At 38.8% G+C, this 15,587-nt stretch overlaps 1 protein-coding gene across 1 annotated transcript in view; it reads right to left on the bottom strand.

Annotated features, from left to right (window-relative positions):
• loxl3b (lysyl oxidase-like 3b) overlaps positions 1-12,869 on the bottom strand; it is a 30,348-nt gene extending 17,479 nt beyond the window's left edge. The window contains exons 1-4 of the mRNA XM_042500286.1: positions 12,630-12,869; positions 7,413-7,775; positions 6,842-7,005; positions 3,582-3,799 (exon numbers count right to left, since the gene is read on the bottom strand). Coding sequence (XP_042356220.1) covers positions 3,582-3,799; positions 6,842-7,005; positions 7,413-7,767 — 737 coding nt within the window. The 5' untranslated portion in view covers positions 7,768-7,775; positions 12,630-12,869. The remainder of the gene's footprint in view (positions 1-3,581; positions 3,800-6,841; positions 7,006-7,412; positions 7,776-12,629) is intronic.
• Between the last annotated feature and the right edge of the window lie 2,718 nt (positions 12,870-15,587).

Below are 15,587 nucleotides of genomic sequence, written 5' to 3'. Positions count from 1 at the left end.
GCAAAGAAGAATAACTTTTGTTTGCTTATTCTTATCAGATGTCTGTACAATCTGTGCAAAGTCAGTGGAAATGTGAAGGAAAGACACAAAAGGCAAACAGAGTTTTGGCAGGTAAAATAAAAAAATCTACAACCCATTCACATGCTGCACATCATAATAATATGATATCAGAAACTATCTACTCCAACAGGAAACCCACTGTCAGATCGACAGTAAACAGACGGACGACGGTGGGTTTTCCCGGTGACAGTGTACCTTCCACCGGCTGAAACATTAACCTTTGGCCTGGAGACCTTCTCGGCCGCTCGCTTTTTCAGATGTCTGCAACAGTGAGACATCCAAATTCCATCACATACAGGAGAGAGACTACATGCAAACACACGCAGGCTGCACATACACACACACACAAACAACACACAGAAACGCTGTCTCTGGACTGCACATTTCTTTCAGGTAATAGTACTGGAGGCTCAGCACTGAATAACATTTTTGACATTCCACACGTCTCCAGTGTTACAGACTTCAGGTCTGCAAAAGATGATCACAATTACTGAGCTATTCCAACTATTCAAAATTCAGCACCATGGTGAACATTTGAGTCTCATTCAGCCGCCAAAACACCTCATTGATCTATACAGTATCTATCTACCGATCAGTAACTGGAGAACAATCTCAGTATGTGTCTGGGTAGGGTTCTATTGACCTTCAAATTGCGCAAATTGAAATTAAGAATATAAAATATGTCTAGTGGAGGCAGCTGGTTTTTTAAACATGCATCTAAAGATAAACTGACTGGACCTACTGCTACCTGCAAAATATGTTTGGCCAATGAAAACATTTTTAATATTTGATATTGAGACAAACAGCGGCTGCACTGGTGCACCGATTTTTATCATTAGCTGTCGCACTTGATTCAGTAGTCGATCCCAAGTCGATCGATCTTGGCTCTAGTCGGGTTCCCATTAACCCTCATACTGTGCAAATTACAATTATGATTTTAAAATACACCTCATGGAATCCTGTCAATTTCGAAAAAACTCCCATTTATTGCAAAAAAGTTTTAACGCTCGCATAGGGTGGTGTTTCATGTAATTTGAAAAGAAAACATATTTTGCAAAACTGCGACGGAAACCCTTTTTAGTCTCTTCTAGGTCACATGATGCTATGACTATGAGCTACAAGAGCCGTTATTGCATCACATAACTCTGAGAAAGTTGATCATCTGGAGGTTTTGAATCTACAATTCCTCTGTGAAATCATGGACTATCAGCTCCCAGAAATCCCTCATACGTGGCCGCTCCCACGTGTAAGGGGCTCGCCTTTCTATGGCTAGTGCGGTGGCCGCAATAGAAATAAAGCTGCTAATGTTTTGAACATCCATCGCCATGGTTACTGGGATGTTATCATGAGCTTGATATGATTTGACTTTGATTTGGTCTGTATCATAGACTGTATAAATAATACAGATTTATTGCAACTAGCTGAAAGAGGGCAGATCTCCACCTGCCATGGAGGAGTTGGACAGACTTCATCAATAAATCGAATGTCCCCCAGTGCTTGCATACTGGGACAAGGACAGTAGTCACATTAAATGGCCTGATTGAGCTATAACTGTAGCTCGACTAAACTCCACATGTAAACGGATTGTGACATCGACTAAGCGGAAGTGTGAAGCATTTCATTCTTCTTTTGAAATGTAAATTATTCGTTTGAGGTCTGAATAATACTGGGTTTGTATTTGAAGGACAGAAGTAAAACATCAATATGACAGCTGATTCCAGTTGTGAAAAGCTGACTGTTCATCTTCCCCTCTTGCACTCCAAGTAAAATAAACCAAAAACACAAAAATGGACAGAGGCAACACCGAACAATGTGACTGCTGCTCGGTGCAGGTTGGCTTCCCTCCAGTCGTTGTTGTCTGTGCACCATGTGACCGCCCTCCCCGACCCCGGACCATTTCCCTGAGCCTCAGCCTTCACACACGCCTGAGAGAAAACACACAATTCCCCTCGGACTACTGTGAACCATCAGCAGCGGAGGAATAAAACGGCTTCAGCTGGAGCGCCGCCAGGAATGTGTGCTGTCATACTGGGAAGAACAAACTGGGAAAAGAGAGTGGAGGGCTGAGAGTCCACCACAGTGTTCACTGTCCTCAGAAAACACAGCAGGGCCTGTTCATTCTAGAGTCCAATTAATTTGTTAACAAACCATGTGCGTTGTGACTGAACCATTAATCTTGTGATTTTGTCCAACTGTCTAATATAATTAGTTATTTTTGCCCCTCTGTTCATGTTTTTCTACACACTCTGAATTCATCCCATCAGACTGAGAAAGCAATAAATGTATTATGGTTTGCATCTGCCCTGTCAACAACCTCAACTGCATCATAATTTAGATGCGGTTTTGAGGCTACAGCTAAAAATTATTTGTATTCAAGGCTGGAAAAAAGAGTCAATTAATTGGTAGGAAATAATAATTATTTGAACATCTATAAAAGGTCCTTTTTCCAGTTTATCAGTTGTGACAATTTGCAACTTTTCTCTTTTTAATCATAAGCAGAATGTTTCACTATTTCCTAACATGTTAAAACACCAAACGATGAAATGATAAACTAAGAAATTAAAAATGTCAGTAAAATAGTGAAGAATGCCAATCACAAGATCTGAAACCCAAGATTATGCTTTCAAAACTCTCTTTGTACGTTTAGATTTAACAGACCCAAAATACTCAATTTAAGTTGATATAAAACAGCTAGAACCAAGATGACAATTTCACCTGATTACACAAAATAAACTATAAATCCTAAATTTGAAGTTTATTATCTGTCAAAAATTGTTTTAACTCTTGCTGGGGTTTTTTTCATAACTAAATATTGAGATTTCAATGCAGATATGTCACTTTTATTAACTATCACCCTGCAGCCCTGCAGATGTAAAAACAAAGACACCCACTGATTCTCGCTTTCCATCGCTGCGAGCAGTTAATAATCACTCTTCAGCTTCCTTTGTCAAGTAATGAACAGAGACAGAGACCTAAACTATGTGAGCCGACGAGGACACAAACAACTGTCTATCCAAAAGAAAAACAAAAACATCCTCAGAAGGAAGAAATGAGAAACAGAACAATCAGAGGCTCATGTTCTCTGTTGTAGAGCTGCACGTCTGCACAGAGTCTCTCTCATTTCCACAGTAAACAGAAATGCCCATAATGTCCAGTTTTTACCAAACAAAGACTCAGATCATGCTTGTGGTTTGGTCAAAGTTTTGCCAATTTGCTTCACACAATAAAACCCAAAATGTCAAACAGGCTGCGGCAAACATCCATCCTGAGTGAAGGAGAAAGTTACAGCTGCTTTGCTAAATCTCCACTGTTGGTGCTGGGAATCACAGAGAGATCCTGTAATGGAATATTTGTTGAATATCGTCGGGTTTAGAGACCGCCCCTTTGCTGCTCGTTCTTATCAATTTTAAAGAAATAGTCTGACATTTTGGAAAATTTGCTTATTCTCTTCTTACATAAATTTAGATAAAAAGATTGATATTGGTATCAATTTTCTTATCTAATGGCTTCGGTTCACTCACTTGTAGAAGTTCCTGTTGACTTTCCTCTCATGTGGGAATCCCAGCATGCCGCAGACCACACGCGTGTTTTTGATGGTCCATCCCACGTCACAGATCTGCGCCCAGCCGTCTTTGTATCTCACCTCCACCACGCCCTCCGTGACGGGCAGCTTCTTCCTGGACACGGCGACCACCGACCTGAGTCGCACCTCCTCTACTTTGTTCTCAGCGAGTTGAGCCTGTTCAGAGAAAACAAGGACTGACGGTCAGATTGTTTTCAATTAAAACAGATTTACTTCCAAATTCATAATCGATTTCTGTTCATTTATAGAGACTTAATTGATTATATATGTCAAATAGTTAGGAATGGGCGATATACGAATATACTCGAGGAATCACGGCTTGTTCCATATATGATGTATAAATTGACTTTATTGTAAACATCGAGTACAAAGTGTCGCGTCGCTTTTATAAGCCAGTGGCATTTCGGTTCTCTTAGTCTCTTCTATGTCTGCCTCCCCCACACACACACACACACACAGACACACAGACACAGACACACACACACACACACACACACACACACACACACACACACACACACACACACACAAAGCAGGGCTTTTGCAGAGCTCCATACTGTGACTATTTAGTCACATTTTGCGACCCTGGAGCATTACTGCGATTTGCAAATACAGTTAATATCTGAACTGGAGAGCTGTTAGTTTGTTTGCAGCTTACAGAAAATAAATCATCATGTTTAACGGCGCTGCGGTAACAGTCTAACGTAATGAGTGGTAGTGGCAGTAGTGTGAGGCTTTGTGTTTTTGAGCTCTAATCACAACTATTTAGTCACATTTTGCAACCACGGATTACCAGTTGATCTGCAAATATTAGTTATATTTGAACTGGAGAGCTGTTTGTTTGTTAACTGCTCACAATGAATGAATCCTCATGATTAAGGGCGCCGCCGTATCTGTTCAACATCCAACTGTTGACCAGAAGCTTCAAGTCCACAACAAAGACATCAATGCTTCCTGCCTGAGACGAGCCAGGTCCTTCAGAATAAAAGCACCAGTTTTGATCTATTCAATTATAACAATACTTTTTAAAAATTTCATCATAAAAGTACTTTATTTACTTACTTCCTTATGACCGTATTTTATTAAATGTCATTGTTACAGCAGTGTATTCAACTTTATTATATGACAGTGGCTACTTAATTTTATTGCAACTGCAGTTCAATTAATAATTTTGTATTTCAACAGGACACATTAGTTTAGAGCACATTTAAAAATATATAAATATACAGTATATTGTGTGTTGCAATATAGCCTTAAAATATTGCAATATTATTTCAAAGCCATATTGCCCAGCCTTAGATATAGTCGGGGGAAAGCTTGAATTCCATCACTCACCTGCAGTTAAGTCTTTAAATAAAGCTTCAATGAAGTTAGGAGGATTTAGCTTGCAGAAAATCACGTCTGTCATGTATTCCTAATAGTGATCTTACTGACACATCAAAACATACAGACGTAGGCTCACACATGCACGTCTCTTTAAAACTCTTGAATGAGGGGACCAGACTAAACTGTGAGTCACAGCCATTACAGGCAGCAAATTTCGGTCTAAACAGCTCATAAGTGGTAAACGTGACTATTTCTGATTGCCAGCTTTGCAATGAGTCACTTCCGCTGTGGTTCATTTGGAAAAGAAAAACTGGCTTGTGGTCACAGATTGAAGTCTGGGCGCCACATTTGACCGACTTGCAGCAGCTGGCAGAAAGAAAGAGGGAGAGAAGTTGTGGTTGTAAGTTCTTCTATGTAACAGAGACACCTCGTCCAACCAAGCGAGTCCCCGGTCTAACCTTGTTCACCTCGGACCAGTCGGTTATTAAACGGATATCAAAGAGGACAGATGGAAAAGAAAATGTCCAGCTGGAACGGCTAAGCTGGCGTCCCACCTGAAAGTGTTTTCTCAGAGTAAGATTCAAAACTTCCCTCCATGTTTAATCTCTATTTGTGCAGGAAGAGTTTACAGAGTTCACTTGATCTTTTGACAAACACTCTGCTTCACATTCATCCAGCCAACATTCCCACCTGAGAGTACATGAAAACAAACTCTGAATAATTACACTGGAGGTGGAAGAGTAGGGCGATAATTCAATATAGTTTACTGTCGATCATTTACATTTTGGACATGTGGTGCCATAAAATGTACCAGTTTACTGAAAATGTGATAAAGTTTGCACTTAACCTCATCCAAAGTTTAATAAAACCCATTTATGTCATAACTTGAACAATAATGAGACAAATTGTCCTGGCTGATATCGTACTAAATTTTTTACTGACAATGTAATATGTTTCAGATGTTTTTTTTAACTGATGAAACACAGAAATCATCAGGATGAGCGTAAAACACTTCGGATCAGAGGGCCCATTTCTGACCTAGTTTTTTTAGCCGAATGATTTATTTTAGAGTTATACTGACTTTCATCTACATCAGGCGTCGTTTGTTGTGCAGTACACGTAGAAAACGAGGAACAATCAACTGTTTCTGGCCAACTGTGAACAGCTTGAATGAATTTCGGACATGTCAGAAATTTTGGTTGTCCGTCGTCAGAATTTGCAGAGTTGAAGCAGAGTCGATTCTCTGAGATTATTGCCTTTTATTCTCACTACACCTTTGCAAAGTGACAGCGCCTGAAAGTAACATGGCGACATGATGTGGAAAAAATGGAGGCGAGGTTGGCTGAGCTGTGGTGACAGCATACGTGCCTCTCTGATGTTTCCTCCTATCACGATTGATATGAACGAGAAATGTTCACTATCAGGAAATAATGCGTTATAGTGAACTGTAAAGAAAGTTACAGACTTTCACAAGCAAACAAACTTCTACCTGCCTTACTGAAGGAGGGGGAAACATCACAACAACAGAATTTCACACCTGATCCGGTGACCCTGAGGTCACGACCCTGTGCTTCTCACAAACAACCAATCAAAGGAGCTGAAGCTGCGCTTTGTTACGCAAAGTATGTCACGTTTACTGAGAAAGCTCTTCACACACTACATCAGCTAAGGAAAATAAACTGCGGCAGCTTCTGCTCGTAAAGGTAAAGACACATGGTATGCAGCAGAGCTAATTAACACCGTGTGTGTGGCAGCTACAAGCTGTGGAGCAGCAGGGCCGTAAACACAACAGCCCAGTTTATGAACTCAGCTTCTTAATAAACATTGTTTTACCGCAAAGACAATCTCTTTAAAGGTAATCTAGAAACTTACCTCAATAACGTTTGAGTCCACAAAGCCAGGAATCCTCTCGTCTTTGCACACGACTCCGGCGTCCTCGTCGTGAGTGCAGTCACTGTTGCCCCAGCCGCGAGACCTGCAGAGTTCGATGCTCTTCTCACCTCCGCCACACTGCACGTTGTCCAGCCAGATTTTCCCTGGACAGGCAGCAGACTGTCAGTGTGGCTCCAGCACACTCCCAGGCCTGCGGAAAGTAACCAGCCCGGGCCTGGAAGTGACACTGGTGCTCTAAGAACCCAAGAGCTCTCTGCAGTTACACTTAAGACAGAAACTCGACTGAATAAAACAATCTGCTGAATGTCTATAAAATGTAATCCAATATGTTTAAACATATTCATGTTACTTCTTGAATAGGTGGACAGGTGAGGACTGCCATCTACAGCTGACAAAGTTTGGACTGATAAAATGTGACTGTAAAAATTCTGTCACTGGAATATCCTGTCCGAATCTGTCTTCTTGAACGCCATTATTGCCCACATGAGCACACGGTTTCTTAAATCACAAACTGAACTGGATCTCAGGAAGTGTCTGAGGTCACTCTTACCTTGTCCCTTGCCATACTTGGCGCTGTGCGTCCATCCTGTGGCTTCGACGAAGCCCAGTTGGCGACAGAGAACGTGGGCGTTAATTATTGAGAAGTCGTCATCACAGATGGTTCCCCACTCCCCCTTGTAGAAAAGCTCTATCCGGCCCTCGTTGTGTTTTCGGGGATATCCCGCCAGTCTGACCTTTAGCCGCTCAGTCTGGGGGGACGGGGACGGTGTGGGTGACGGCGTGGCTGCCCGCGTGGGTGTCCGAGTGGCTGCGTTCGAAGGTGTGGTCTGGGCCAAACAGCAAGGTAACCACAATCCTAACAGAAAGCTGAATGCTAACTTTTGCCTGTGTCTTGACTTCTCCATTATTTCAGCTGCACGTGAAGAAAAGAAAAAGAAAATGTAAAGAGAAATTTAAGGACATGTTTTGGGTTTTTTATTAATAAAAAAACCTCTCCATGGATGTATAAAGAGAACCAGATATAGTGTTGGAGACCAGGCCCCATTCATTCCTATGAAAGTTGTTCAGTGGCACGTGAAGCCAAAAAAGTCTGATTTCTCCTGTATAAAATCACCTGGATCCTCTGCATCTTGGGGCTCCTGTCTGTCTGTCCTAAAGGCAGACAGTAGCTGATCATGAGACGAAACTGTTTAATTGTAAGAAATTATTTTAAGTACAAGAAAATTACCTAAAAATGTATTTATATTATAAAAATTAGGTAGAGAAAATTACATTAAAATTTGTAAAAAAATAAATAAATAAAATAAAATAAAATAAAAAATAAAAAAAGGATAATAAACAAGCAAATGACCTGGAAAAGGTGCTTTAAAAATCATTATTCTATATATTACAATATTTGAAATATGCAGTTCTGATTAATTATTAATTGTTCATCCCCTGCCTTTTTCTTTTTTCCCCTAACCATTTAAAAAAAAAAAAAGATTTTCTAAATCTACAAATCTTTTGAAATTTCTGAAACTTGCTCATTACCTTTCTCATTACCTTTTCCCTCGTGTTTCTCAAAAGAAATTGCATTAATATGCTCACAATTCAAAGGTTTAAATACAAGCAGCACAAGAAAAGTGATGTCAGTCCAGGTTTTAAAGGGTTAAAAGCCCGAGCTGCTGAGAGTGTGAACACGTGTGTCCTTCAGTCCACTGTGAAATCAGACTCAGACGACGCAGTCAGTCTCAGACATGTTTTGGAAAGGGCACCTTAAGTTTGTGGTTGCTGTACAAACACATCACACTACTGTATTTGTGTCTCCGGAGGATCAACCCCCCGCTCGCTAAAAGCTAGAGACGAGCTGTCACGTTATCAATAGCAGGTCTATGTGAGCATCCAGTCCCCACTGGAGCTGCACGGGAAGGTTTAGAAGAGCAAGGTGACCATTTTGTACAGGAAAGGTGACCTGTGGTGTCAAGATATGAGTAGTTATTGTTAGGGGTCAACCGATATTGTTTTTTCAGGGCCAATACCGATTTTTAGTCGTTAATGAGACCAATAACCGATATTTGGAACCTATATGCAATAAAAATGAAAAATTTTCTGTCAATATTTAGAATTTGGAATGTAACAAACATCAAACAAAACTTTATTCAAATGTCTTTAGCAAATGTTTAATCAAAACTTAAACTTTAAGGATCATATACAGCAAGGTCCAAGCAACTTTTTTATAAAGCCAAGTGAAAGTTTAAATAAAAATGAATTAAAAAAAATAGTTTTTGTTTTTTAAATTTTGTTTAAATGACCAATAAATCTACCTTTATTTCATGAATATAAACGTTCATGTGACCATTGTGATCAGCCTGATGGTGTGGCCGCTGAAGGCGACACGTTTTTGAAATGTTCTCTGTTAATCTGAGTGAAGTAAACACTGAACAGATGGTTTGAATCAAGCTGCTGGAGCACCATTACATCAACCCTTACTCCCATATGCTGCCGAGCATATTTTCCTCTGTGTGAACCCTCTTGGTTTTCAATGCAGCTATTTTTAAAATGCTGCACATTCAGGGTATTATTTAGGGGGCACCAGGGCTGACCAGAGTGTAGAGGAAGAAGTGTATTTGGGCAGAAAGGAGGGACGTTTCAGGGACTGCTAGATGAGAAGTTGGGCTGCCCAAAGTCCTCCCTCTGGTAGCACAAGATGGTACTTAACATCCCAGAAATGGTTCTGACCTCTCCGGGTTGAACATACATGTAAAGAAAAGGGGCATTTAGACACTAAGAGCAAAAACCACACTTACCCAAACTGTTCAGGAATATTAACTCTTAAGGACTGTTTGCTGCATTTATCCTCTTTTCATTCTTCATTTTTCCATAATTTTGGCTGCGTTCATGCATATGGCATATCTTTAGTGAATATTTGATATTTATGATTAGGTTACTGATGTTGGTTGAAATTACCTTAATGAAAATATAAAATCATCTTAATGTAGAATATTTTTACAACCTGATTCTGAAAAGTGCATTTTGTGTGCAGAGTGGTTTGAGTGTGAGTATTTGACACTGCACAAAAAATAATGATCTATAAAAATAAATGTTGCTGCTAATCAATGACACATCCCAGGCTGTGACAATCAAATTAAATAATACACTCAGCATGTAAAATATAAAAAGGAATTTATCAAATCAATGAAAATAGAAAATAACATTAAATATGGTTGTTTAAGCTTGATTTTGAAAGGCACATTTTGTGCACAGAGCGATACGAGTGTGCGCCATAAAGGATTGTTTCTTGATTAACAATGTGATGATTTTCCTCTCTCGTCCCTCATGTGCTCATGCATCAGGCCGTGTGAGAAACTCAAATCAACCAGCAGCAGCAACAGTTGCTCAGATCAGCACGACTGCTTTTTCCTTTAACATGCACAACACTTCATCTCATCCTGAGACGCTGCATGCTCACATTACCACCAAAACACACAAACAAACACCACTGAGTCTGTCTGCTAATCACTACCAGAGGTCTGTATGCGGTGCTTAGGCTGAAATAAGTGAAAGCTCCCTGGGCAAAATGTTTTCCTGCCTTGTTTCAAGATGTTGACCTCAGAGGAACTTTATACCTAAACTAGCCATCATGAGCATCAAGCACATCAAAAAGAGAAGATGGAAGAAACTGCATTACAGACGAGAGACAAGAGTTAGGTTTCAGCTACACAAGCAGATAAAGGAATATAAATATAAAGAGAGGGGAGCAAAACAATTAATGTAAAAGGGTGGGTGCGTTAAGCTAAGGCTTAGGCCAATGTTTTTTTTCTGTTTTGATTGGTCACTGCTTCAAAAGTTATCAATATTGTTATCATTTCTTGTGTGTATTTGACTTGCAAGACAACCAAAGTACCCTAAAATAAACAAAATATAGACAAAATCGGGGGAAAATAAGCTGCTTAACCCTTTGAAAACTGAGCAAATTTGCTTAATGTCTTTTAAAAACATGGGAAGAGGACAATGAGCAACTGAAGAAGAAATGATCCATAAGCATCAGCAAGAAAATTACCTGGTGAAAAATGTGGGGAAAAAAAAAGAAGAAATGACCTGATAAAAACTGCTTAAAAATACTACAATATATCTGTAAAATATTTTAAAAATATCTCATTATGAGAACTTTAAATAGTTTTCTAGACATTTCCCCCACATTTTAATAGGAATTTTTGAAATCTACTGATCTACTAATGTGTTAAAGACGTCTTAAAGCAGCACAAGAAAAATGATGTTGATCCAGGTTTCAAAGGGTTAAAATGGGGACACATTGTGGTCAGACGTTTCCTAGAAATTCTGAGAAACTGCAATTATGGTTTGTTGGCCTTCTTGTTCACATGTTCTGTAAATATGCAAATTTAAAACCATAACGCGGAGCAGAAAATCAACAGAAACATTTAACGGCCCCACATTTCATCAGTGAATCACTGAAAAGCTATTAAAGGTCTAGTGTGTAGGATTTAGTGGCATCTAGTGGTAAAACAGCGCAGTTAAGAACAAAGATCCATGACGCTGCGGCGCCCAGCGGCTCATTTGGTAGAGCAGGCGCCCCATGTGCAGAGGCTGTGTCCTCGCTGCAGCGGCCGCGGGTTTGAGTCTGGCCCCAGCCCTTTGCTGCATGTCATCCCCTCTCTCTCTTTCCCTTTCATGCAACATCTCTCCTATCTAATAAAGGCAATAAAAAGCCCCAAAAAATATTTAAAAAAAAATCAAAAAAAATCCATGACCCTTAGTGATGTCGCAGTGTGACGTCGCCTGTTGCAACAGCCAATCAGCGTGTAGTAATGTCTGCTGGCCAAGTCTGTTATAAACCGTCAGCAGATGGAAGTTCGCTCCCTGTGGCATTTTCTGACTACAGCCCTCTTTCCTCAACAAGCAAAAGTTTGTCTCATTTACATCCGCGCGGTGGCTGCTGCTCACAGTCTGTGAGCAAGTCACACAATAATCAGACTTTTTCTAACATCATGTAAACATACTGAGCGTTTGGTTTTTCCATTCTGGGCTACTGTAAAAACAACATGGCAAACTTTGTAGACGAGGACCCGCTCCATATGTGGATATAAAAGACACTCTCTCAGGTAACACAGACACAATGATTCTTATTTTCAGGTCATTATACACTAAAGAAAACATAGTTATGCATATTATATTCCACTTCTGCCAACATATCCTCCAAAATCCTCTATACATTGGACCTTTAAGTCTTTATAGCTCTTTAAGATATCAGAAAAACCCAGAAAATATTTTGCACCCCAAATCTTGCTCTATGCTGAGTCTTTATGTCAGTGGTAAATAATTTATTATTCGCGCATGAATATAGCTACAACTTACTAATTGACAACTTAACTTTTCCTACATCACACCAAGCAGCAAGTCCTCCTGTGATTACTTTCCAAAGTAAATATTTGGCTTTGGCAACACATTTTGTTTCCTGTTGCAGCATTCTTCACATTTTTTACCTCCAATATTCAGCACCCTAAAAGTGAAAGTGTCTGCTTCACTACTGCAGATATCATGAATGTGGTTTGATTTTGTATTAGGCGACTTTAAAGCACAATGCTGCCTCACAGAGGTACAAAATAAGACTGTATTTGTGTATTGTAACATCCAGGTTGAAAGCAGCTTGCTTTTTTTAATTGTTCTGATAAAATGCCGCAAAAATCCTTAACATGGGAAACAAGTTTTACAGCAAAATCGTGATTCCTCAGTGCATTTCTCTTAATTTTAAAGTACAAAGCATTCTTACCTTATGTTTCCAGTATGAGGAGGTTATAACGGTTCCAGTGGAGAGGGGGGAGCTGGGTCCTCAGCTGTGGTGATCCAGAGATTCACAAACTGAACCCCAGAAGTGAAAACGATGGATCAATATTCCAGGATTTGTGCTAGTTCATGTCCTCCATCAAACGCGGGTCCAATTTGTGGGACAGCGGTCCACCTAGCAGCCAATTACTCCTTACAGCGTTATTGTCTGTAAATTGCCAGCTGTGCAGACCTCACCGAGGAGGAGGAGGAGGAGGAGGAGGAGGAGGAGGCTGCAGGACTGAAGTGGGCTGGATTTATTCCTTGGAAAGACACTAACTCTTTCATGGACGGTTCTGTAACAGGCGGTCTTCTCTTGCATAACGCCAAAAAACGTGAATTTCACTTATTTCACACACAGCCTACGTGCCTGAGGAAGCGCAGCGTGTCCGAGGAAGATTTACAACCGGAAAATTAAAAAAAGAATCTGCGAAATACGCTTACACTGACCTACAGTTCAGACAGTGCTGGAGGAAGCATTCAGATACTTTCCCTAAGTAAAAGTACTAATACTGCATTGTAAAAATGCTCTATTTAATGAAAAATCCTGCTTTGAAAATGTTACTTACTACAAGTAAGTAACTACAATTAGGAACATCTACTTAAAGTGTTACAAGTACCAATGCAAAAACATCTTTAAAAAACACCTAATACTAAAAATATTCAAAATAAATTAGAAAACAATATAAATTTGTAGTTGCCAATTGATTTTCACTCAACTGCTGAATTGATGAATCGACTAATCTTTGCAGTTGTATTCGTATTTGTAACTGCTGGGAATTTTAAAACTAATTTAAGTTTTAAACGTCATAATTTATAAACTCTTACATTGTGCCAAAATCTTAATCTGTAAAGCAATTTAAGCTTTCAGATAAATGTTGTGAAGTGAAAAGTACAATATTTCCATTTGAAATATAGTAAAGTAAATGTATAAAGTATAATGAAAAGAACAGACTCAAGTAAAGTACAAGTACCTAATAAATTCGTATTTTTACTCAAATTTGGCTTTCTGGTACTTCATCCATCACTGCTTAAGTTAAAATATGTATAATCAATCTATTTAAAGTATTAAAAGTACCAAATACGGAAAAAACACCTCAAAACTATTCAGAATAAATTTTAAAAAAACGAGTTAAAATGTTCATTTAAACTTTTACAAGTTTAAGTCCTGCATTAATAATGTTACTGAAATAAGAGTAAGTTTGATAGTGAACATAATTAAATTATTAAAAGTAAAAGTACCTACTGCAGAAAGATCAAAACAAACAAAACTCAAAATTTGTCAAACCAAATTAAAAAACAACTTACATAAATGTTTATCAACAACAGTTGCCAAATAATTGTTGTAGCTGTATTTGTACAAACTGTTGAATAGTTCAATTTATAACGAAACATTTTAAATTTCTAATATCTTTTCTAAACTGTTATGTTTTTCTGCAAAAAAAATCTTAATTTGTAACTTGTAACTTCAGCTGTGACATATGCCCAACTGTAGTTTAGTACAAACTAAATTTTACTCTGAAATGTCGTAGTGATATTAGAATAAAGTGAAGATACTCGAGTAAAATAAGTAACGTTACCGCAAAATTGTAACGTCAAATGCACGTACTCACTCCCAGTCACATTACAGGATGGTTAAAAACACAACAGAGACACACTGCAACCAACACAAACTGACGTTAGCCTCGAAGCTACGATTATCCACGTCAATTAACCCTTTTAATTTAAAGTAATATTTTGGGGAAAATAACATTATCTTCGCTTGTTCTCCGAAAAGACCCGACCTGAAACGAACAAATCTCTGGACGGCTCGGCTCGTGCGTGGACGTTAGCTCGAAAACTAGCTAGTGAGTTAGGTAGCGCACTAGCAAACAGGCTAAATATGCTAACTGCATCTTCTCCCAAAAATAACGCGACTTATTCCAAAGTAGCTCTTCGTTTTTCCGTGTATCCTGGATGAATAACAGGGTTTGACAAAAGTTTTCTCTCTCATAGACATCCATTTAAACTAAGGTTAGCATTTAAACATTTAAAACTACGACTAGACTTCTCCGTCGGTTTTTCAACAGGTGTTGTGGCGAAATGTGTCACCCCGTCGAATCTTGTTCCCTCCTGTTAATGCGCAGCGCCTCCCTCGGTGGTTAGTTAAGGCTAGCGGTTTGGTTTAGGCAATAAACATTTTACACATTTTCTGAAATAACATTTAACATAAAATTATACTATTATAATGAAAAATCCTCCACAAATCTTTCTAAACGGCCATGGGTTTAGGTAGGATGAACACATAAAAAAACTAGGAAACATTTTTCGTCAGAACACCCGCAAATCACCACGGGGTTTCCGGGCGAGTGTCGCATGGACACTCCCGCCTGGTTAGCCACTTAGCTTAGTTAGCAAAAAGACTGTAAACAGACAGAAACAGATAATCTGAGTCTGTCCAAAGCAGATAAAATCAGTTTACTAGTTAAACAAGTACAAAAGAAAGTAATGGAAGGTAAAAGTTTACAAAAGTACTTTTGATGTATTTTGAATATTAAAATTTTCTGCTTCTACTTCACTACATTTCAATGGCAAATTTTGAACTTTTACTCTGCTGTTTTTTTTTTGGAAATACTTTTATTCATATATGCATCTACTTGTATTCATTGTAATATAATCTGTTTTGATTGTTATGAATAATGCAAGACTCAATATTCCTATTCCATAATTAAATTGTACATTGTTACAGAAAAAGGCTTGACTACTACCTTGCATTATATAATAAAATATATGATTTACCACATGCAACTTTTAGTGCATTAGTATTTACATACAAATGTACCAATACTTATGTTTCAATGATGAATGGAGTCTGAAATTGGTGATTCTGCATTAGTACCTTAAAAAAAGTACTTTTTCCATATTT

The sequence above is a fragment of the Plectropomus leopardus genome, chromosome 14 (genome assembly GCF_008729295.1).
Source record: "Plectropomus leopardus isolate mb chromosome 14, YSFRI_Pleo_2.0, whole genome shotgun sequence".
NCBI lineage: Eukaryota > Metazoa > Chordata > Actinopteri > Perciformes > Serranidae > Plectropomus > Plectropomus leopardus.
The sequence above is the reverse complement of the archived record's forward strand: the minus strand, read 5'-3'. Positions and strand labels throughout refer to the sequence as shown.